The following is a 21,748-nucleotide window of genomic DNA, read 5'->3' as shown; positions in this document are numbered from 1 at the left end:
GAGACCAATCAGTCAATCAAGACCATATGAGAGATATTACTGTGACGCAGAGAAGGAGAGGGAGGGAGAGATAGGGCCAGAAAGAGAGGGGAAAGAGAGGGAGAGAGGAGTGAGGGAAAGAAAAAGAGAGAGAATGGGGGGGGGGCTCAGGGGCAGATGACTAAAATAAACCCCCCCCCACCATTGTATGCTACGCTACATTACAGTAGACACTACCCTACACTGTGCTACGCTACCTTACACTACCCTATACTATGCTACACTACACTACACTACGCTATGCTACACTTCGCTATGCTACACTTCACTATGCTACACTATGCTACGCTGCCCTACTCTACACGATACTATAGTACCCTACACTATGCTACACTACGCTGCCCTACTCTACACGATACTATAGTACCCTACACTGCGCTACACTATGGTACACTATGCTATGCTACGTTACTAGGGCTGCAACGACTAGTCGTCAATTTGCATTTTCATGACCGATGCGTCGCATTGTTTTGAACATGGCGGCAGCAAACCCAGCTGTAAGACTGTGAAACCCGAGCATCCAAAGTGTGGGAATTCTTATGGTGCTTTAAACGCTGTGCAAAGCCGAAACGGCAGACCACAGCAGCACAACAGCCATGGACGAACACCTTAAAGGAGCTGTGGATGCTAGGTTATGTAGTTTGTTATGTATTTGTAGCTCTGTAATGTTGTCAACATTGCTATTCTCAGACATGTCATTGAATGCTGTATTAATTATATTATTATAGTGTGTTGATTGCTTGATTTTGGTGAAATCTCTCATATTAATGTAAATACAGGCTTGATGACTGTTGGAATTGTTATATCTGCATGAATAAACGTCATGGCTCATAATTAATATTATAAAAATGATTTTTTTATAATATTAATTTTTAGTCTACATGTAGGCACGTGTAGATACTTTTTTCTTGCACTTTCTTTACTCACAGATGGTCTGCTCTGGGTTTTCAGCAGGTGATGTCAGAGAGGCAACTATCCAAGTGATAGCAGTATCACACTTCAATACTAGTAGTATGGTACCCCCCACTGTTACACTACATTACGCTACACTACACTATGCTACACTACACACTACCCTACACAACACTACGCTACACTGCACTATGCTACACACCTTCCCTGAGTGGAAGGCCCTCTGTTTTTTTTAAACTTTGGTGTTAAATCAGCATTTTCATCCTTGTTGACGTCATGTGTCCTCTGTTTGAGTTAACCCCTGCCCACAGTGTGCCAGTAATTTAACCTTCAAGAACCATCATCTCTGCCAACACCTTGGCTTCCTAAAACAAATGCTTCCCTTGGTGCACTTAAATAGATCTCCTCCCCAGGTACACAGGCTCTTCAAAGTCTAGGTGTATCAAGGCACTGACCCCCCATGAAGTGTGTTTAGCCACCCTGTTGCCCAACCACCTCTTGCACACTGAAAAGGTGTTCTGGACAGACACAGGGTCTGCTGGGGTCCCCAGCCCTGGTCCTGAAGAGCTGCAGGGCCTGCTGGGGTCCCCAATCCTGAACCTAGAGAGCTACAGGGTGTGCTGGGGTCCCCAACACTGGACCTAGAGAGCTGCAGGGTGTGCTTGCTTTTCTTGTTGATTACAGTACTACTCTTATTTTTTGGGATTTAGCACCCAATCATCAGCCAATTGGTGGAGTTGAGTGTGCTTCATTCTCCATTATCTTTCAATTCCTTGAAAGACAAAACCCCAGAAACACCCCTGGCTTCAAAGGGCCCCTGTCGTATCCCAGGGCGACTCTCGGGGTGAGAAACGACGCTAACGAGGTGCCGAACAGGAAGCCATTTTACAGCTGGGCTCCTGTTGCCAGGGACACCAGACCAGCGCCCACCACACAGAGCATCACTGCCTTGGGAAACAATTGCGGCTCGAGGCCTCTACATCCACCCCAACCGGGAATACGAATACCCCAACAACAGCGTTACCACGGGAACCCTGGCTTCCACCACACGCTAACAAAGCAGGCCTTAAACCCCCCCGGGGAACATCAAGACACACAGAAGACTCTGTGAATCAAACAACTGCATGGAAAACCACAGACGGCGACAAGACTGGGCAGCTTATAGATGAGTGGCTAGGGTGCTAGGTGCTTGACTGGGAAGTGGAAGGTTGGTGGTTTAAGCTTGGTGTAGCAACAATAAGATCAGTGCAGCTGTTGAGCCTTTGAGCAAGGCCCTTAACCCCACATTGCTCCAGAGGGGATTGTCCCCTGCTTAGTCTAATCAACCGTAAGTTGCTCTGGATGAAAAGTATCAGCTAAATAATTAATGTAAAATGATTGGAGACGTTATGGCGAGATACTGTTACGTTATATTTGACTTTTATATAGAACATATTTTTTGCTTTGATAGTACTGAAGGACACCAGCATAGTTCTCCAAATAAGTAGCTTCAGCTTGACATGAAGGGTGTTCATGGGGGTAGGTTTTGATGCTAAATGACAGCTGTAGGGGGTCCTTCCATTGAGAAGATAAAGTGAGGTCCTGACTCACGGTGCTCAATAAACGTCTGCAGGCACTTTGATAAAGTGCAGGGTCGTTAGCCCCGGAGTCTCAAATTCTCCATGTCTGTCCATCTCATCAGCGTCTACATCTGACCGGTGACACAAACCCTCGTTCCCTTTTAAGATAAAAAGGATTAACTTTTTTCTTTTTTTTTTTTACTTCCCTTCCGCACAAAAGGCAGGGCCTGCTAGTTGAGAAACAACACAAACACAAAGAACAGAAAAATAAATGCTTGAGATGTCCAAACACTTTCGCCAGTCATTCATTTTGTTTTCAGATGAAAAAATGTTTGTTCCAAGAGAGTTTGATGGCAGTAAATCTGAGCAGAGGAATGTCACCAGCAAGTATACAATGCATCAAGCACATGATCGCCTGCTTTCATTCAGACTTAATATGGGCGACTGGAGAAAGCTAAAAATCTGATCACCCCGAGACGAGGTTCGCTAGCCCCAGGGTTGACAAAACCGCTACACGCTCAAACACAAGACCTTAAAACACCCTTCCTGTGGAATTAAACCATCCCCATCACAAGATTTCCAGCAGCTCAAACACTGCAGTAATTCTGTAATTAGCGTGGAGCTGCAATACCGGAAAAGGAAGAATTTCAAAATCAGAATGCGAGGATGTTTGGAAACAAGGCTTCTATTTTTTTTTTTTTTGCTCTTCATTCATTATCCAAATGCCTGTAAAAACATAAAACTCCCATAAAGGCAGCAGTTGATTACAAGTAAAGAAAAACAAGGCGATTAAAGAGTCAGAAAAGCGCTCATTGTTGAGAGAAGGGGGGGGGGGGGGGGGGAGGCTTCTTCCTCTTTTAAATGTGCAGTAAGGGCTGCTGGAGACCTGAGCAGCCAATGAAACTCTCCACCAGATTTGAAAGTTTTCTCTGGCTGAAGGCCAGGAAGGGGGGGGGTTACACAGTGTGAGCTGGAAATCACTCACGTGCCTGCCCCACGTGCACACCACCCCCCCTCCCTCACTCTGGGGGCCTGGCTGCAGGGGCAGGGAGTGTGTGTGGGAGCCAGCAGACCTGAGGAATGTGCAGTTGCGTCTGAACACGTGCAGGGGAATCCGGGCCAACTGCTCAGGGCGGGAATATTTGAATGGAATGAGGTGAAGGGAAACTTTTTCTTTTTTTTCTTTTTAAAGTAAACCGAACACCAGGATTAAAACTTCCCACATTTATTTAAGCCATGTAGAAATGAGGCAGTTCAATTTAGGGTCACACACACAACTGGAGGCAAACAGGAGAACACAAAAATAAAAATACAAAAAGAATTTACAGCTTTACATATTGGGCCAATTTGGAAAAGCTGTCCAATGCAGGGTTTAGCTGACCAGCAGTACGATTAAACCCATAAGCTTGTCTAAATGTTGAAATTACATTAAATTAGGAAGGGGCTGAAAGATGATGAAACTTCTGCAGGCTTTGGTTGCATTTTCTCTTTAATGGAGACGCACACAGAGGCAGTAAAGTTACAGGGAGGGGGGCTCTCAAGACGGCAGAACACAGGAGTCGTATGGCTGGAGGTTGATCATACTGTGCATTACCAAATCACTGTGTAAAGCGTGTGGTTATAGGCAGTTATTCCACTTGGTTTTAAAAGAAAATAAAAATATTCTTTAAAATATTCTTAAAAATAAAAGCCATCTTGCAAGAACGTCCCATCTGGCACACCACCATTATACCACAACGAGCTATAAAATTCACAACAACCAACATGTCCCACATGTGACACTTTGGCTAAGACATTAATTAAAACAGTACATAAACTCATCAGTGCAAAACGAATATAAATCAGGCTTTTCCACATTTCCTGCCCTCCCCGACACTTCCCCTTCAGACGTTAAAACAAAACCACCTTCAACTCAGGCCAACCGCAGAATCCAATCTTATTTCACCACAGCCTCCTTTCCGAGATTCGACAGGTTGCCAGTGACGACCAGGATGATAAACTGGGTGTGGCCAGCCTTGAAATCACATTTGGGATCGAGGCACAACCCCATAACGAGAAGAGATCACATAACTTGACAAATTAGCCAATGACTTTGCACAGAAAAACGATAGCCGTCTCAAGCCAGCAGACAGATTCTGATCAGTCAGCTGAAACCATAGAGACCGTAGGCTACACGTTATAACTCGAGTTAAGTGCTTGAGAGGGAAAAGCAAAGGATTATGGAACTGCTCAAGTCATTGTGACCTCCAGTGGAGCTTTAAAAGGCCAGGCAATGTCACATGCGTGTCGATTTTACATGGCAGAGGCGTGTTGTGGGGTCCGGCAGCATATGCAGAGCAATGACTCCACGCCAAAGTGCAAGACCATCTGCAGGAGTCAGACTGCAGGGACTGTGCGGGCACGGAAGCCACGGAAGGTTTGAGGAGAAATTGTGGAAAATGCAACGGGATTGCAAATGAACGGGGGAATGTGGCAGGGGCATGGCGGCAGTGGGGATGGGGGTGGGTAGGATCTCAGAGCTTCTTCAGGCGGCTGTAGAGGTCTCTCTTGCTGCGTTCGCCAGCCCAGGTGCGGCTCTTGAGACGAAATTTGCGCAGGTCCTCCTTAAAGTCCTCGTGGTGCATGGGCCGGTAGTCCTGGGGCTCACATTCCGTCTGGAGGGAGAGGGAGAGGGAGAGGGAGAGGGAGAGGGAGAGGGAGAGGTCAGCTGACAAGCAAGGACAGCAGGCCAATCAAATACAGGTTCGGTCACAAAAATGCTCACATGTACAAAAGCTCAGGGGGATGACGTCCATAAATGTTAAGCATGTTAGTTTAGAGCACGCAAAATAATTTACTGCCTCCATAGTTTTAATAATCCTTTTCTGCAGTACTGCAAAGCGAAACACGCACCTGATCCCACTTCCCTACAAAAAGGAACCAACAATCCCAAACCTACAGTACGCAGATGGTCAACTGCCATGATCCTTCCGGGCTAATAATTTACTCAACGGTTACTGTTGGGTAACAGGAGCCCATTGGCAGAATGCTCATTAATATTCATGAGCAGGCACGCTAGGAGGACAGCAGCTGTTACCGCACACCTACATTGAAGAGTGCGGTCAAAATGGCCGACTACCAGGAAGATGCTTCAGAGCTTAGAACGGAGAGCTGACCATCTGGCAGGAGCGTACCTGGAAGAGGGGGAAGAACTCCTTGTAGCCGCCCTTGAGGACGTAGAGCTCGGGGTAGTGCAGGTTGGGGTACTCGTTCAGCACGCGGTCGCGCTCACGCACGAAGCGGCACATCCTCGGCCCCCGCTCCGAGGAGAACTCGCAGTGGAACACCAGAAGAACCCGCTTCTCCGGGGAGGAGGGCAGGATGGGCGTCTGCAGCAGAACCTCCTCCACCTGCTCCTCCTGGTGCAGGTTCAGGGCCCCCTGGGACAAAGGAAAGGAGCCAAATTTGAGATCACTTAATCTTTTTAAATAATTTTATTACCCCTTTGAGTAGTTTTTCCAGAATAAAAATTCAAAGCCAGTGTTCTAGAACTAGTGGTTGTGACATTAGCATTAGAATGTTCTTAACTGAAGAGGTTTTCCACCAGAATTGGGTTGAAGTAATTATTTTGAATTACACTTTACTGAGCTTGTCTGATGCATCGCAAACCCCACTTTCAGGGCATCTTGGTTGGCCGAATTAAACCAGGCGACATCGAACCGAGCACAGAAAAGTAGCTGAATCCAAAACGATTACGTATATGACCTAGGTCTGGTTGGCACCAGGGTTTTGTGAATTGAAGAAACATTAATTCATTCTCCATATATAAAAAAATCACACACTGTTCTAGTTGGGGCCCTTTTTGCTCATAGGAGGAACAACCCAGATCAGATCTGAAGCCCAGACAGAGCCCCACAGCTAAAATTCAGCTCATCACAGCTCCCAAGGGACCACTGCTCAAACAGTGTTAATAAAACACAAGCCCAGACAGTAAGGATCTGCTTGCATTCTCTCCACAGAGCCAAAGACTCAGGGTCATTTCCTTTAACATTCCAGTATGAGGTTCACACACAGGTAACTCACCTTGATGTGCCCACCCTCAAACTCGTAGGGGTAACGGCAGTCGATGACGAGGATCTGCTCAACCAGGTGGTTAAACTCTCCGTTCAGCGCTGCCACCATCTGGGGGGTGGGGGGTGGACACGTTAACAAGGTTACCATGGCAACATTACACTGGAGATACTCAGCCAGTACTCAAGCGTACTAAATTTTTTAATGAGAACTGGCAACAAATGAATTTATGATTTACGAATATTCTATTAAGGGACAACAAGGTGGCTGGCAGGCTGGAAGCTGAAGATAAAACTGAGACAGTTTGTCTGGTGGCTGAGTCACTCTATCCCACACACCTAGCGGAGAAGCCGTACCGACTTCGCAACCGCAGCCCCGGACTCAAAATTGAGTTTTCCGTGGCTGTTTGAGCCCAAGGACAGTCAGTGGGTGACAGGCACTTAAATCCAAAGTTTTCTACAGTCTGATTTAATCCCATGTGCAGAAACCAACCCAGGAGCCAGGAGGTGGAAGGGGGTGGGTATAGCGAAACTCACCACTTCTGACGTGATGTACTTCAGATCCTGGCGTTTCCCCTCCACCGTGGGGAGGACAAAGGGCTATGGGTCCAATCAGAGGAGGGGGACAGAGTTAGAGCCAGATCACACACGCATCACTTCCTGTTCGACAGAGTTAGGACCCAATCACAAACTCAATCAGGCCTGAACATCTACATCACCAGACCGAAAAGTGAAGGCTAAGAAAGCATGGGTCAATGAGGCCTCATTCCAGATATGGAACCATCACAATGCTTGCCATGTAGTCTTGACTGACTGACAAGACCATCACTAACCCAGTAAACCAGCTAGTTAATACAGCAACAGGGCAGAGATCCAGAAGCGCAGAGTAAGAGGGACAGGTCTGACTCACCTTGGTGAAGTCTCCGATCAGCTCTTTCACATCATCGTCCAGGAGCTTCTGGATCTCCGTGTGGCAGAAGGACTTGGACCTCTGGGCGAAACGGGACGCCTGTGGGGGGAGATTTAGTGAGCATACCCTCATATACACATATCATGTGTGCTTCATCTCAGGGCGTTTTGAATATCAAGAGGCGCTATAATTCATGCCCCATTACATAAATTTAACACTACATTAGACGCATTCATATTTCATTGCAATATTCATTTTCTTACCACAGCCACAAATTCCGAAATTTGTTAATTTAATAATAAAATAATAATAGAATAATAATTGAATAATAATTGAATAATAATTGAATAATAATTGAATAATAAGTTTGTTAATTCCATTGTCAATTTTAAAAGGAAGCGTGGGACAGCAGCATCCCGTTTAGACACGAGTAGGGTATCAGGCGTGTGCGTGTACTGACCATCTGCGCCGCCTCCTGCTCTGGGGATGAGACCAGCGCCCCCGCCACACTGCGCCTCCTCTTCACCCTCACCGGCGTGTTCTCATCCCGGGGGGGGTCAGCGCGCTTCAGGGGCAGCCGGGCGGCCGAGGGGGGGAGGGAGGGTGAGCGGAACAGCCCCCGCGGCCGGCAGCGAATCACAGGCTGCGAGAGAGAGAGGGGGGGGGGGGGGGGGGGGGAGGGTTTAGACTGCGGGGCGAGAACGAAAGCAGATGGGATCAAACTAGGCCAAGCACGGCGTCTCAAACATACCGAGTCGGGCTGCTCGCTCCCCCTCTCCCCGACCAGGGGGGCGGTCAGCAGGCTGGACATTCCCATCGGCAGGTCTGAATCATTCTGCAGGTAAGGAGAGTCAGGGGTCAGCGTTTCAGTGGGAGCCAACCTGTATATCCCGATCCAATACAACCCACTCAGTCTCCATAAGCCCCCTTCAGGATCTTTAAACTGTTCAATATCCACTCCGTTTCTGAACACACCTCCACATCGTCGTCCAGGACGTCCAGAAAGCCGTCGTCATCGTCGAGGGAACAGGTGAGGGAGGAGCGACGCAGAGTGATGGGGCTGCCATCGTCCAATGAGCAGAGGCGCTCCATTGGGGGTGGAGACATCTACAGAGGGGCAGGGAAAGACACTCAGAGTTCAGTTTACAGCACCCAAGACCTGGAGAGTCTCACAGAGCAGAGTAAACCCCACATATGCATGTTTGGGGAAGGGGGCGTACCATGAGAGCAGGGGCAGAGTTTGGGCGTTGGGCGAAGGGCTCCTTGCCCGCCCCGCTGTGGAAGGACCGCAGGCGACAGCGTGAGACCGGCCGGGCGGGCTTCTTAAACTCAAACCCCTCCTGGTTCTCCTTGTTGCTACGGCTCCCGGGCAGGTCGCCATGGCGACCGAAGATGCCGAAACGATGCTGAGACTCCGGCTCCTTCCCCTTCAGGGCAGGGCTGGACCCCAAGAGCTGCAGCTAGAACACACACAGGTCAGTTAGTCACACACGCAGGACAATGGGCATCTACACAGCCCATGAAAACACACCGTCACTTCGCCAAACAAATTGAGGTCGTTTTTAAAAAACAGGACAAGATCTGGCACAAACAGCCTTGAAACGGACTGTACATTAATGCCCTTTACATCGGATTTCCTGCAGCCTCAAAACCACACAAATTTAAAATAAGACTTTTTAAAAACAGTTAAAATTACAGCTTTCATTTAAAAAAAAATTTAAATTATTTTTACAAATATATATTTTTTTTAAAAGGAAATGGATAAATACACAGCATAAACCTACCGGGAGCGAGTTAATTCTCCGGATTGGCATCTTGTTTCTGGGGTAAGAGAGAAGGAAAAGATAACAATAGCAGTAATTAGAGAGGGTAATTAGAGACAGTAATTACAGTATGAGGCAACAGATCAGTCAGGGACAGAGGCTCATCTGGTCCCAGGGGCACAACTACACTACAATACCCACCCTCCCCCCACCAGCCTGTATCCCCACACAACCAGGACAGGGCCCAGCCAATCACAGCGCAGGACCTGGAATCTCGCCCAGGGCCTCATTTCATTCATAAAGAGAGAGCGAGAGACAGGGCAAAGCCTGCCTCTTTGTGCCTCTGATTTAGGACGGATGTGTTCACTGCTTTACGCCTGAGCGATGACGTGTGTGTGTGTGTGTGTGTGTGTGTGAGACAGATACTCACTCTGTGATGACTTTCCCAGCCTCCAGGATGGCCCTCTCAAACCTGCAGCAGAGAACAGAGAAAGGGGGTCAGGCTTCAAATTCAGACTACACTTTCAGAGGGGTGTTTGCTTCCAATACCCGAAACATACTTCTAAACCCCCTGCTACACACACACACACACACACACACATCAATCAATTAGAGCCCTGACCCACATACAGCTGGGGAAATAGGAGGGGTCCAGACAAAAAAAAAAAAGGGGGGGGTTGTTGGGGGGCAGTGATGCCCACCTGTATGCTAAACAGCCAGAGAGGCTGTGGGCTATAGGTGGTGGGGGGAGGGGGGTGTTGGTAAGACTCCATATGCCTGACTGAAGCCACAACTCCAGCTCTTGCTGGGGGGCTTTTGTTGGGGGTAAGATGGGGGGGGTGGAGAAAAGGGGAGAGGAGTGTGTCCAACACAAAGACAGGCGGGCCGCCCAAACAAAACTCTGCAAGGGCCCCCAATTCAAAAACCCTGCAAGGGCCCCTTCCCCATTCAAGCAGAGGCCCCATTCTCCCATTCAGGAGGGTGAAATGGAGGGGTGCAAAAGTGTGCCAAAAACTGTGGGGGGGGCGGGGGCCTCGAGGCTATTATGCCGACAAGGATGAATGCAAGCAGGGTCCTGAAGAATCTTCTGGAAGCCTGACTGAGAATAACGTGGTGGGGGATTGAAAGGGGGATTTGAACAGCTGTAGAGTGGAAGTATAGGGGCTCCCTAAACCCACGCGTCAGGAGCGAGACTAATTAACCTCCTCAGACAAAGAGAGGCTGCAGGTATTCAACCTACTGGCAGATGGTGCAGCGAACAGACCACATAAAAGACTTCATTTAGAGAAAATAGAAACCAACAAGGTTTCATTCCTGAAATAGAGGGACTGTCACGTTAACACACAAACGTTCCACTAACTTTGAGTCAGGGGTTATAAGGTGTGAGACACACGTAGATACACGGGAACCCCGCGATTTGCGGAGCTGCGTTCGTTTTTCCACGCCGATGAGAAACGCGAGGTCCTCAGAGCACCGAGCGTGAAAATACAAGACGGCGTAGGAGGGAGAAATCTGTCACGCTGGTGCAAGACGCAGGACTAGCTTAGCCAACGGTCTGTGAATCCACAGCTCAACAGCCGCTAAACACCCAACACAAGCGATAAAAGCCCAACAACCTCTAAACACACAAGGCACCAGGAAAGGGTGTGGATAGCCCCCACACCTGCACCCCTCCAGCAGCCAGCAACAGTGGGATACTTTACCCCCAACCGGCCGATTTCACAGTTTTACCCGAAATCTCCATCCGGCTGATACGATTGCACATCACTGCGGTAACAGCCTCTTTCAGCACGACCACACTGTGTAACGTTTCCTGTGACGGCACACCCCACCCTCGAACCCTGAGCTGTGGTCTGACATTTAAAAATTAAACACGTCCGCTTTCCTGGAGGTCCAGCCCTGAGAAACGGGCTGGGAAGAAACAGAACAGGGACCCTTAGTTTACCATTCAGGTCAACACTGACCCACGCCAAAACTGACCAGGCAGGATGCCTCAATCTCAAGAGCTTCAGTCAAACTGCCAGCAACCACACCTACACAAGCTGAGGGGATAAGACTTCAGACTATCATTATTGTGGTTAGACAAAATGATGTATTCGGTCCTATTGAACAATGCTTGTCATTTCCCCATGCAATAAGGTCTGGCTGTGAGCAAACACCTCACCGGTTAGGGTCCATGTTCAACCCCTACAGCCTCCAGGAAAACAGGGGGAGCTTTGAGCTGGATGTTGAGAAACCACATAAGGCAGGTATCCCCCGAGTGAACATACAGTTGCAGTCTCTCTTAGGAGGACAAAGGCTTGCAGTGAATAAAGCTTTTAGTGCAGTGTGCAGTGTTGACCATCCATGTTGCTCCTTTGGGAGAAAAAGACCCTTTCAATAGGATCTAGCAGGAAGCAATCACCTCCTTTACAAAAAATCCATTATTTTCAAGGGGAATCAAAATGATATTGATGAATCTCAACCCCTTCCAACAGCTGCAAATCAGACACTGGCCCCACGAACCTCCAACTCCCATGCAGGACTACTGGGAGCCAGGTAAGGACAACTTAGCCAGCAAAACAGAGGCTAGCTTCCTTTAATTACATTCACAAAAAGAATAAAATTGGATGCAATATTCACACCCTCAAATATTTTTAGCAGTCCACTGGCCCATTACATGTCATCAAGCCACGCTTATAACATTAATTTGGACCTGGTTCTGCAGAAATTCAGGAACTTTCGCCAACATGTCGCCTTGTGGTACAGCGAGTCCACACAGCCCAGTGAGACGTGCCACCCTCCTGATTAATCTGTTCAGCAGCCCGTCCGGCGTACTGAGGCCCCACAACCAATTATAATAATCCCAAAGCCAAGCCAACGTGGCAGGGGACCAGAGACAAGGGGATGGGGGGTGGGGGGCAATTAAGACCTGGACAGGCAAATGAGGAAGGAACCACTTACGTCTCCTCCATGTCCAGAGGGTCCACCGGGCTGGGAGAGTCCATTCCCAAACCTACGAAAAACAAGTTATAACATTAAGAAAACAAAACACAAACGTGCAGCAAGGGACACGGAAGTCACATTATCAGAAGGCGCACAGGAAAGTCACTGCTCAGGTGTGGCAACTACCCACAGACAAACGCCCGTTTTAAGTTGCATTCACCTCTTCAATTAGGAACCATTTTCTAAGATTCCAGTGTCCCGGGCTTCCTGCCACACCAAAAATACACATTCTAAGGATTAAAAAAAAAAAAATAAAAAAAAAAATAAAAAAAAACCCCAGCACCTTATAATTACACTTCCAACAGTGGAGGTATGAGCTTGAGAAAGCATTCCTTGTTTCAAAGAATGTGCATCTTAACTCAAACTCGGGGTATTAGAAAGGGAACACTTATGTTGACTGAATACCAACCACATTGCAAGTTACAGGCACACAGAAAATAAACGCATCATATTAATTCTAATCTTGCCAGAGCTTACTTGAAATGGTAGGGAGATTGGACTTGCCCTTTAACACAAGGGGATTTAAGAAACGGGAAAAATTGACTACTATTGACATTCAGGCTGTAAATCTGTAAATAAGGACAGGTACATAAACGTGTCACATACTCAAAGCCACAGCAGATTTCTCCCACAGGCCTGACCACATTTTTGGCCATGCGAATGATTAGCTCCACTCACCGGCGTCTGAGGACGTGTCCGAAGCGAAGGATGGGATCTTCAGAAGGGGTGCAGGGCTTTTCCTTTTCGGGGTATCGCACTGGCTGAAATTGGATTGTTTATCAGAGATTAGAAACGAACAGAACACCGACACTGAATTAAAGGACACAACGAGGAAGACTTACACCGTCCAGTTTCCACCTTCAAAAGCAGACAACGTTACAGCATAACATTATGCAAGCATCTAAAGCTCGAAACAAAATCTATGCATTAGCTAACGTTACTGCCTTCTCTGAAATCAAGTTTGTAGCCAATTTACTGAGGGAAATGTAGCTTAGCTTGCCCAACTAGCCTGATAGCAAAGTAGTTAGAAAAAAGAAACGATACTTAGCATTTAGCTAGCTGGTCGTACGTCACCAAATTCACTTATTTGCTAAAAGAAAACGTGAGATTAAATTAAAATTAGAGTATTGAATTCCCACTCTTAATAGCTAACGTTAGCTAGCAAGCTAACGAACAATACCACACGAGTGAGGAAGAGCAAAGATAGCGTTAGCCAGATAGCCGAGGCCCAGAAGAGTTTTTATTCCTACCTTCCAAGAACGGCGAGGTTGGTCATGTTGAGAGCCAGGTTAGTTACAGGGGACAGCACGGCAGCAGGCTCGGGCGAAAAGAGTTTCCTGAGACAGGGCGAGTTTGAGCATTTTCCGGGTAAGGAAAGTGAATCTAGGCCGGGGATCCCGTCCGGCCTCCTGTACCCGAATTTAGTGTTAACAGGGCTGAGCTCGCTGGAGACGTGATCGAATTCCATTTTTAAGCCAAATGCAAACGATGCGTTCAAAAATGCAACCAAAAGTTTAAAAAATAGGGGAAAGCAAAGATTAAACTTGATGGCAAAATATAATTTTATAAAACAGGCTAGTTGTTTTAAATTGAAACGTAATAAATTATCAGGTCTAAGATAGAAATACAATTAGGCTTTGCACAATTTGCTAGACAGCTAGCGATTTACTTTTAAAAATAAATGATTGAATCGAGCATTGTAAGCAAGGTTGCAGCCCCGATTAAAAGAATGGGGAAAATGGGAAAACAAAAAAGTCAGAAAAACATCTTCCTTATTATTTTTCAGTCAGAGAGCGGCGTCCTCAATATCCACCCTCACCTCCTCTCTCACGACTGGAGCTCGCAATTTACTTGGGTCTTCTATTTATGTTCAAAATAAAAAGCAAACAAGCGCCAATCCATATATCCAATTAAATGACAGCTTGCAATCCTCTCGGCGTCCTGTTGTCCAATCAGAACTCTCATTTCTTTTCACTGACACTCTGGTCCGCCTGCACCAATAGAAACAGGGCGATAGGAGGAATAATGCCGCCTGGTAGCCAATCACGAAGGAGACGGGGGAAGAAAGCGATTGTTTTGCGCAAGATAGCTTTTTCCCGCGGAACATTTCAAGCGCGGGGTAACGCCCAAACCACAAATTCAGCCAATCAACCAAAGCCATTGCAGCAACAGAATGCAGCGTGTGAAATACGTATGAAATCATTTATAACTCAAGTCCCAACGGAAATAATATATTGGATGAAAAAAAGTTTTTTTATGGAAACACTCGTGTTACAATGACATATTGTCGCGAGGAAAGCCTATTACTTGTGACGTTATATATTCACTACAAAAACACTACACCCTGAAGAACAAAGCACCCACAAACAGCTGATTAGGTCGTTTTCAAAAAAGAAGTGAGAGTTTTAAATTCGGAATGGTAGGCCGAGGCTACTGCTTACAAACAGTTAATTTTAGAAAATCCTTTTCGCGTATAGTGCCATTGAAAGTAGCCAGTGACGGATTGGCGGAACATTACAAACTATTTCTAAACTGCACAAGGCTTATATTGCATATAAAATGTGCATATTGGTGTGTTGGAAGTCCTCGTTGTTTAATGGTTCTATGGGCTCCTTGGTGATTTATATATATATATATATATATATATATATATATATATGTGTGTGTGTGTGTGTGTGTGTGCTACAGCATTTCATAAATGTATTAGCCTACAATGAATTTATGATATCACTGGCAAGAGCCCACAGAAACTGTGCAAACATTCGTATCTCACCGTTGAGTGCCACTTTTCTTATCTTAGTGTGTATGACTACCATTTCTAGAATGCGAAGAGAAGATGAAAAAACAGAACAGAAACAGAAAGCTCTGCACAAACTTATACCGACTACTCTCCGTTTCCGCCGAATCCCATGTCACCGCCATTGTAGGTCGACTCCTTTCTCTGATTCGTCGTTCTGAATTATTGGCTACAGTAGCCTAGTTTGGGCTACGCAAAAGGTAATGATCACATTTAGTGATTCATTGCTGTGTAGGCCTATGATTGTAGACTATATCATTTAGGTATGAAGCAAAAACAAAGTAGAAAAATATTTTACCCTGCTAAAAAGCGATAGGCCTACACTGCTGGGTCAATGATTTAAAACGAGAACATCACTTCTCTGCAGCAGCCTGTAGGTCTATGCTACACACTGCATTAAAATCTGTTTCGTAAATAAAGTAGAAAGTTGTACACATTAAATGTAATATCACTAACTTAATAGCCTGCACATAATAAATTGCCTGCTTTTCGTTTGGTAATAACTGGAATAGATTGATAGCTACTACGTGTAGCAGGCAATAGCCTACGTAAGCCTACCAATAATATTATATTTGAAAAAAGATCTGAACATGCTCTGTTGTTTTAAACATAGCTTGCGACTGGTTGCATTATATGACGCTATTAGTTCATGTCGTTACAACTGAAAACATGTATCACACGGCTTGTCCTATCCAACAGGCGCTTGGATTTATAGGCACAATCCTAAATCCAGTTGCTGTGATTGCGACGCCTGCAGTTTAGGCGGGACCAGCTGTCACAGGTGCGCCAGTTGTCACGACACGTTAACACGTGAGGGGCAGCGCGCGGCTATTTGAATCGCTCCAGGACAGGGGCGGGTCCTCACGTGGCTTGTGGCTACAGCGTCACAATACAGCCTGTTTCATTCACGTTTCCCCTGCACGTTCATTTTCCGCTCATGGACAGATACTCGAGTTATCATGGTTCTGTGCAGATGGTATAATTGGAACGGTATAGGGCTTTAGTTTAGACACTGAGATTGATCTCCCGTTTAATATACGTTTGTTGTATGGTCTTTATGTTAAACTGAAAGGACGTGAAAAATAAATCTGTTTGGCAAGATGACTAATACTGAATGTCCATGGTGGGCTGTATATGTAAAATCACCATATCCCCATTGCAAGACAACTTATGTTGTCTTGCAATGGGAGGGGCATGAGGCGTGTGGAGATCGCACATGCATGTGTCGTCACGGCTACCGCCCCCTGGACCTGATGGCCCCATGCACATGGCTTACACAGGACTTTTTTTCTGAGAGGGAGAGAGAGCAAGAGCGAGAGAGAGAGAGAGAGAGAGAGAGAGAGAGGGGCAGCCTGGGGTGTGTGTATTATTTATTAACCTTCTACAGCACAAATTCATGATTTTGCCTTTCTAACCTGGGTCATGTCACTGAGTTAGCTGGATAACTGCACTTAGAAAAACCTGGAATAGCTTCTTTTACTTCAGTCCATGTTCCAGGTTCAGGAGTTTTCCAGGTTTTACTCTGTGCAAATATCTCAGTAATCCTGTTTTGTGGAACAGGGACCTGTTCTTCATTTGTCTCTTTGTTTTATATATCATTTTTGTTTTGGTACTATGTCATGTTCTACTTGCATTGTTATATGCAGTGCCAGTACACTGGGAATACTTCTCCAATGGGAAGCAGTCTATTTCTGATTGGGTACAATGCAATTATTGGTTGTCACTGAACTTTTTGTCCTGAATACTGTACTGGATGGATAGGTAAAGAAACACCCACCTGGGCTTTCTGGGACATGTATTTCAGCTGTGCCTTTAGGTTTTCACTCCAACTCTAACAAGGCACACCTCATTCAACAGCTTCAGATCTCATTGAGCTGCTAATTAGTAGAATCAGGTGTGCCAAATTAGGGTTGAAGTGAAAACCTTCAGGACAGTTGGTCTCCAGGAACAGGGTTGTTGACCCCTGGACTAGAGTGTCTCCCCCTGGCCCGGTCTTACTGTCTCATCAGTATGAACAGGCTATTAATGGGTTTCACATGATGTCACTTCCTGTATTTGCAGCTATGTGAAGTCACAAAGGGAGAACTTGTTATTGGACATCCAGCCTATTCGTCATTCCCTTGTTTGGGGTCCAGGTTTGTCTCATTGGGCTTTGGCACAACGGACATAGCGGAGTGTGCTTGAAACAGTACCTGTGCAAAACCTACAGATTGCTCAATCTCTGGTGTCTGGGTAATGGTCAAAAAGAAAAAGCGAAAGGCTCTATTTTCAGCTGTAAGAGGGGGGCGACATGGCTCAGGCAGTAAGAGCAGTTATCTGGCAGTCGGAGGGTTGCCGCCCGGGCTGTGTCGAAGTGTCCCTGAGCAAGACACCTAATCCCAAATGCTCCTGACGAGCTGGTTGGGGCCTTGCATGGCAGCCAATCGCCGTCGGTGTGTGAGTGTGTGTATGAATGGGTGAATGGAGAAGCATCAATTGTACAGCGCTTTGGATAAAGGCGCTATATAAATGCCTGCCATTTACCATTTAAGAGAAGTCAAACCGGAGGTGTGTTAGTGTTTGACAGGATTTGTAAACACCTTGTGAAGATGAATCGAAAGGCTTTGTGGGGAAAGATAGACGTTTAGATAGACCTCTGGGGAGCAGTCAGAACAGTGCTGGGGGAGAGGGGCGAGGAGTGTGATCATCTCAGATCTCATCTGGGGCCTCTGAGGCCACACCGGTCAATGGCCCTGTCATTAGCTCTGTCACGCTGATTAGTGCAATCAACAGCTGTTGTCGTGGGAACCTGTGTGGGACAGGGAGCAGTTCCCGCTCTTTTGAGTTCAAACCAGACCACCACCCTGAAGCTTGACACCCCCAACCCCCCTCCTCCTTTCTCCACACTGACATCCCCCTTCACTGATACACCATCGTCAAGGCAACCCTTCCCCCGTCTTCATAGCCTCCCACTCTGTCAGGCCAGGCAGAGCAGCTGCTCGGGCCTATCCGGTGGTCAGCTGGGGGTCAGGCAGGGTCCCCCTCTTTCCCTCTCTCTCTGTCTCTGTCCTCCTCAGTAATCCACTCTCTCCTCTTTGCTGTCTGAATCGCCTTCCCCCACACACAGCCTCAACATCTTCCCTTTAAAGCTTTTAAGAGTAACTTTTTTATGGAATGTTTTTCTTCTTGTTCAGTGTTCTAGAACTGCATTGCTTTCAGTCACCACCAGTGATTGTGACAACAGCATTAGAATGTTCAGTTAAGAACATTCTAACCGCATATTTGTGACTTCACACCTTACAAGGTAAAAAAATAAAATAATGTTTGATTATGCCTCCTGCTGTTGAGTAATTATTAACAATAATGATCTTGGGCAGAAGAGGTTTCGCTTGTATAGAGATTTTATTATATTCTCGTATGCCACATTTTTTGAGAGTGAACCAACAACTTCTTCCATTGCCGAATAATTTGGAGTCAAGGAAAAGTAATTATTAGTCACCTAAATAGTTTCTCATTTCAGACCAAATGACAATACAGATCACAAAGTAAGATTTTTTCTAGCACAAAGTCCTGGGAAAGACAAATATGAAAGCTCTGTCCTGTTCAGGTCTCAGTTTGAATGATGACTCTGTAACTGCATGGACTGCAGAGTGTACAGTATCCCCAGTGATAAACTATCTCTGCTAAGTTGATTACAGCTATTAGTGGAAATAATATGAAAATAATATTCTTAACTTTTGATTCTTAAAGCTTCAGACATTGTTTCAGGATTTTGGTGGCATGATGGCATCTTTTCAGACAATCTTTGTGGTGTTGTCATGGGAACAGAGGGCAAATTTCAAATGACTGTCTGGGTTCACTGCTCTTGACAAGAAAAAATGATGAATTTAAATCCTTCACAAGCTGCTCAATTTCCTCTACTCTTGCGCAGAAGCTTCAGTAATCTGACAGCGGGCACCTTTCACTTAGACCTAAAAGTAATCAAGGCCCTTTTCCTTTCAGGTCTCTGTTAAAAGGGCTACTCGTACACAAAGACACCTGTGTCCTGCTTCTGTGTAAATGTGCATAAGTTAATGTTAATGGGGCACAATTGACACCCTGGCAAACAAAGTGCTTTGCACTCTTTCAGTGCTGGTGAGAACTGGCGGGTTTTTTTCTCCACTAAGTGTGGAAATGTGCTGATCTGCATTTTCTGACACCAGGGAGATGTATAACGCTTGTGTTACAGTGCAGTCACCATCAGAAACAGTCATAAACCTTTCAACCTGATTTACCCATGCACAAACTAGCCGAATTTGTATTTTGTTCATGTTGTAGTCTAACTTGTCTTACCTGTCCCTCCCCCTTTGGTGTGGTTCAACTGACAAAACCAGACAGTTTTTAGTCATTAGTCATTGTGACGTGTGTGTGTGTGTGTGTGTGTGTGTGTGTGTGTGTGTGTGTGTACACACGCACATATGGGAAGAGAATATTGCTGTTGGATGTCCTCTGTTTTCCTTTATTTTCACATGGGTTTAGCACTTTAAACTTCCTGATTTGCTCTGATAGGCATCTGCTGGGCTTTGCCAAAAGGCAAGTCACAACTGTTATTCTCAGGAGACCAAACAAAGCCTGGAGATTAAAGGGGGTTTGCTGAAGCAATCAGCCGTCTCTCACACCGAACCCAACAATAAAATCACATATTCACATCCACGTCAACACTAACAACCAGGCCACTGCAAAATTATCCTGACACAGAGGGGAGAGGAAAATGCCCTTCGCGCGATGTTACTAACATGTTCACTCAGTGTTCAGTAATCAGAATAGTTAATGCATTTATCAAAGGCCTATCTTTTAATTTCAAACCAATATGCAGTTTGCAGAGAATGGTGGGGAAAACAGAAAAAATCCAGTGAACAGCAGTTCTGCGGGTCAAAGATGCATTGTTGATGAGAGTCAGAGGAGAAGGGCCAGACTGGTTGGATACAGCAGTAGAAGATAAGTAATAAATACAAATGTATTAAATTAATTTTATTCTATTATTTTATTTATTTTGTTTACATTGCATTGAGAGGATAAATATTAGCTTGGAAGCTAGCTTTTCAATAAACAGCCTTTCAGAATGAACACAGAGCTTTTCTTCATTATCCTTACCATTGAACCTGTAAAATGAGCAATTTTAAAATCCATGGAGCTAAAAACCATGACAGTAACAAATAAGTTGTTGTCCTGGTAACAGCAGCTGACAACCCTGAACTAAAAATAATGGGTTTAGCAGTAGCCCCGAGCCCCAGTCTGGTACCCTCGAGGCCAAGCCATTAGCGGTGTTGTGATGTTTTAATTACACAGACAACTTTACGTCATCTCGTCAGTTGTGACTTGAGGGACTCCTAAAATTTCAGGAAAAAAACATTGAAAATAATACGGACCATCTGTGACCTAAACATAACTTACAGTGTGTTCAAAAAGGTAAAAATGTAATAAATAAAATGAATGTGTAACACATATTAACAGAATGAAATTTGTGCATAACCTTTTTTTTTTTTTTTTAACAGACTGAAAGTTATTTTTAGGTCACGGGTATTACTTGAAATGTTTTTTTGTTTTCTTCACATTTTGTGACACTCCACAAGTACAGGCCATCCGTGGCCTAAAGATAACATACAATGTGTTCAAAAAGGCAAAACTAAAAATAAATAAAAGAGGTGCATAACACAGATTAAGAATAGAATGAAATCTGTGCGCAACTTTTATTCAAAAACACTGAACACTAAACATGCATGACTCGTGTGCAGTTCGCTGGTGTTTTAATAACGTCCCACCTGACAGACCGGAGCAGCAGAGCACTGACATCTGTGGGCTTAATGAACTCTCCACAGGAGTGTAAACTGGGCCCCATTTCCTCCACACAAGCCCCCAAACAGGGGAACAAAAGAGCGGGGTCTCTCGGGCTGCATCCCCCTCTGTGTGGGACAGACTGTACAGGGAGCCACACGTTACACCCACCCCCTGTCCCGCTCAAATAGGACACTTTTCTCTTGATTTGGCGCTCTATTCCACCATTTTAGACTTGCAATCAAACAATTCACATGTGGCAAGGGAAGTTCCAGCTACAAATCCGCTAAAAAAATAGGTGCTTTCCAACCAGGGCAGATGGATTATATGAGACTCCTTACTCGGACAACTTCACAGGGACTTAAGAGAAATAAGAGACGGTGGAGCATTCTGGGCTCAGAGAAATGCAGTCTGGTTTATGGACAGGGGAGACTGACCTTTTCATGTCAAACAAGGTTTTGAGTCACAAACCATGTGGTTAGAGTGCAGATTCTCAATTTTTATTAATCAAAGGGTTTTTGTATATCTTCGTTTCACCATGTAGAAAAGGCAGCACTTTTTCAACATTGTTCCTTACAGGGACTTCAACATGCACCTCAAAACCCAAAAATGACCTGGGTGATGCAATGGCAGCCATTTTGCGTCAGAACGTGTCGTGTCTAGGAAACGACAGAGTCCAAAACTCCAATTTCTCGAAAAACATCTTCACGAGGGAAAAGGCACCATGGCAGCAAGCTCTTCAGGAAAATTAGACTTTATTTAGCACAAGTGCATGAAGCCGGACCAGTTTTTTCATTTCTACACCCATTTTATACACAGTTAAAACATCATTGTGGCCAATCACCCACACATCTTAACTCCTCCTAAAACATCAGCTGACTTGGCAGTGCTACCTTCTCGGTTCTGAAACCATGGTGGCAAATCGTCCTATTGATTTCCTA

The 21,748-nt window shown here is 45.6% G+C and overlaps 1 protein-coding gene across 1 annotated transcript; it reads right to left on the bottom strand.

The window, feature by feature from the left end:
• Positions 1 to 3,719: 3,719 nt before the first annotated feature.
• On the bottom strand, positions 3,720 to 14,070 carry LOC133130597 (M-phase inducer phosphatase 2-like). The gene is made up of 14 exons (XM_061245271.1): positions 13,468 to 14,070; positions 12,896 to 12,978; positions 12,176 to 12,227; positions 9,663 to 9,704; positions 9,254 to 9,290; positions 8,690 to 8,929; positions 8,445 to 8,576; positions 8,221 to 8,304; positions 7,930 to 8,112; positions 7,470 to 7,568; positions 7,097 to 7,159; positions 6,573 to 6,671; positions 5,684 to 5,929; positions 3,720 to 5,164 (listed from the first exon to the last, which is right to left on the bottom strand). The coding sequence occupies exons 1-14, from the start codon at positions 13,683 to 13,685 to the stop codon at positions 5,024 to 5,026; spliced, it is 1,719 nt and encodes a 572-aa protein (XP_061101255.1). The 5' UTR covers positions 13,686 to 14,070; the 3' UTR covers positions 3,720 to 5,023.
• Positions 14,071 to 21,748: the final 7,678 nt, after the last annotated feature.

This window comes from Conger conger, chromosome 6, assembly GCF_963514075.1.
Source record: "Conger conger chromosome 6, fConCon1.1, whole genome shotgun sequence".
NCBI classification, from domain to species: Eukaryota; Metazoa; Chordata; class Actinopteri; order Anguilliformes; family Congridae; genus Conger; species Conger conger.
This window is presented reverse-complemented; position numbering and strand designations above follow the sequence as displayed.

Excerpts from the sequence above, each read along its gene's own strand:
- LOC133130597 (XM_061245271.1), bottom strand. The coding sequence starts at position 13,685 with ATGGAATTCGATCACGTCTCCAGCGAGCTCAGCCCTGTTAACACTAAA. Across the intron at positions 8,577-8,689 it reads ACTCTGCCCCTGCTCTCATG|ATGTCTCCACCCCCAATGGA; the intron begins GTACGCCCCCTT and ends GCCCCTCTGTAG. Across the intron at positions 7,160-7,469 it reads TGATCGGAGACTTCACCAAG|CCCTTTGTCCTCCCCACGGT; the intron begins GTGAGTCAGACC and ends TTGGACCCATAG.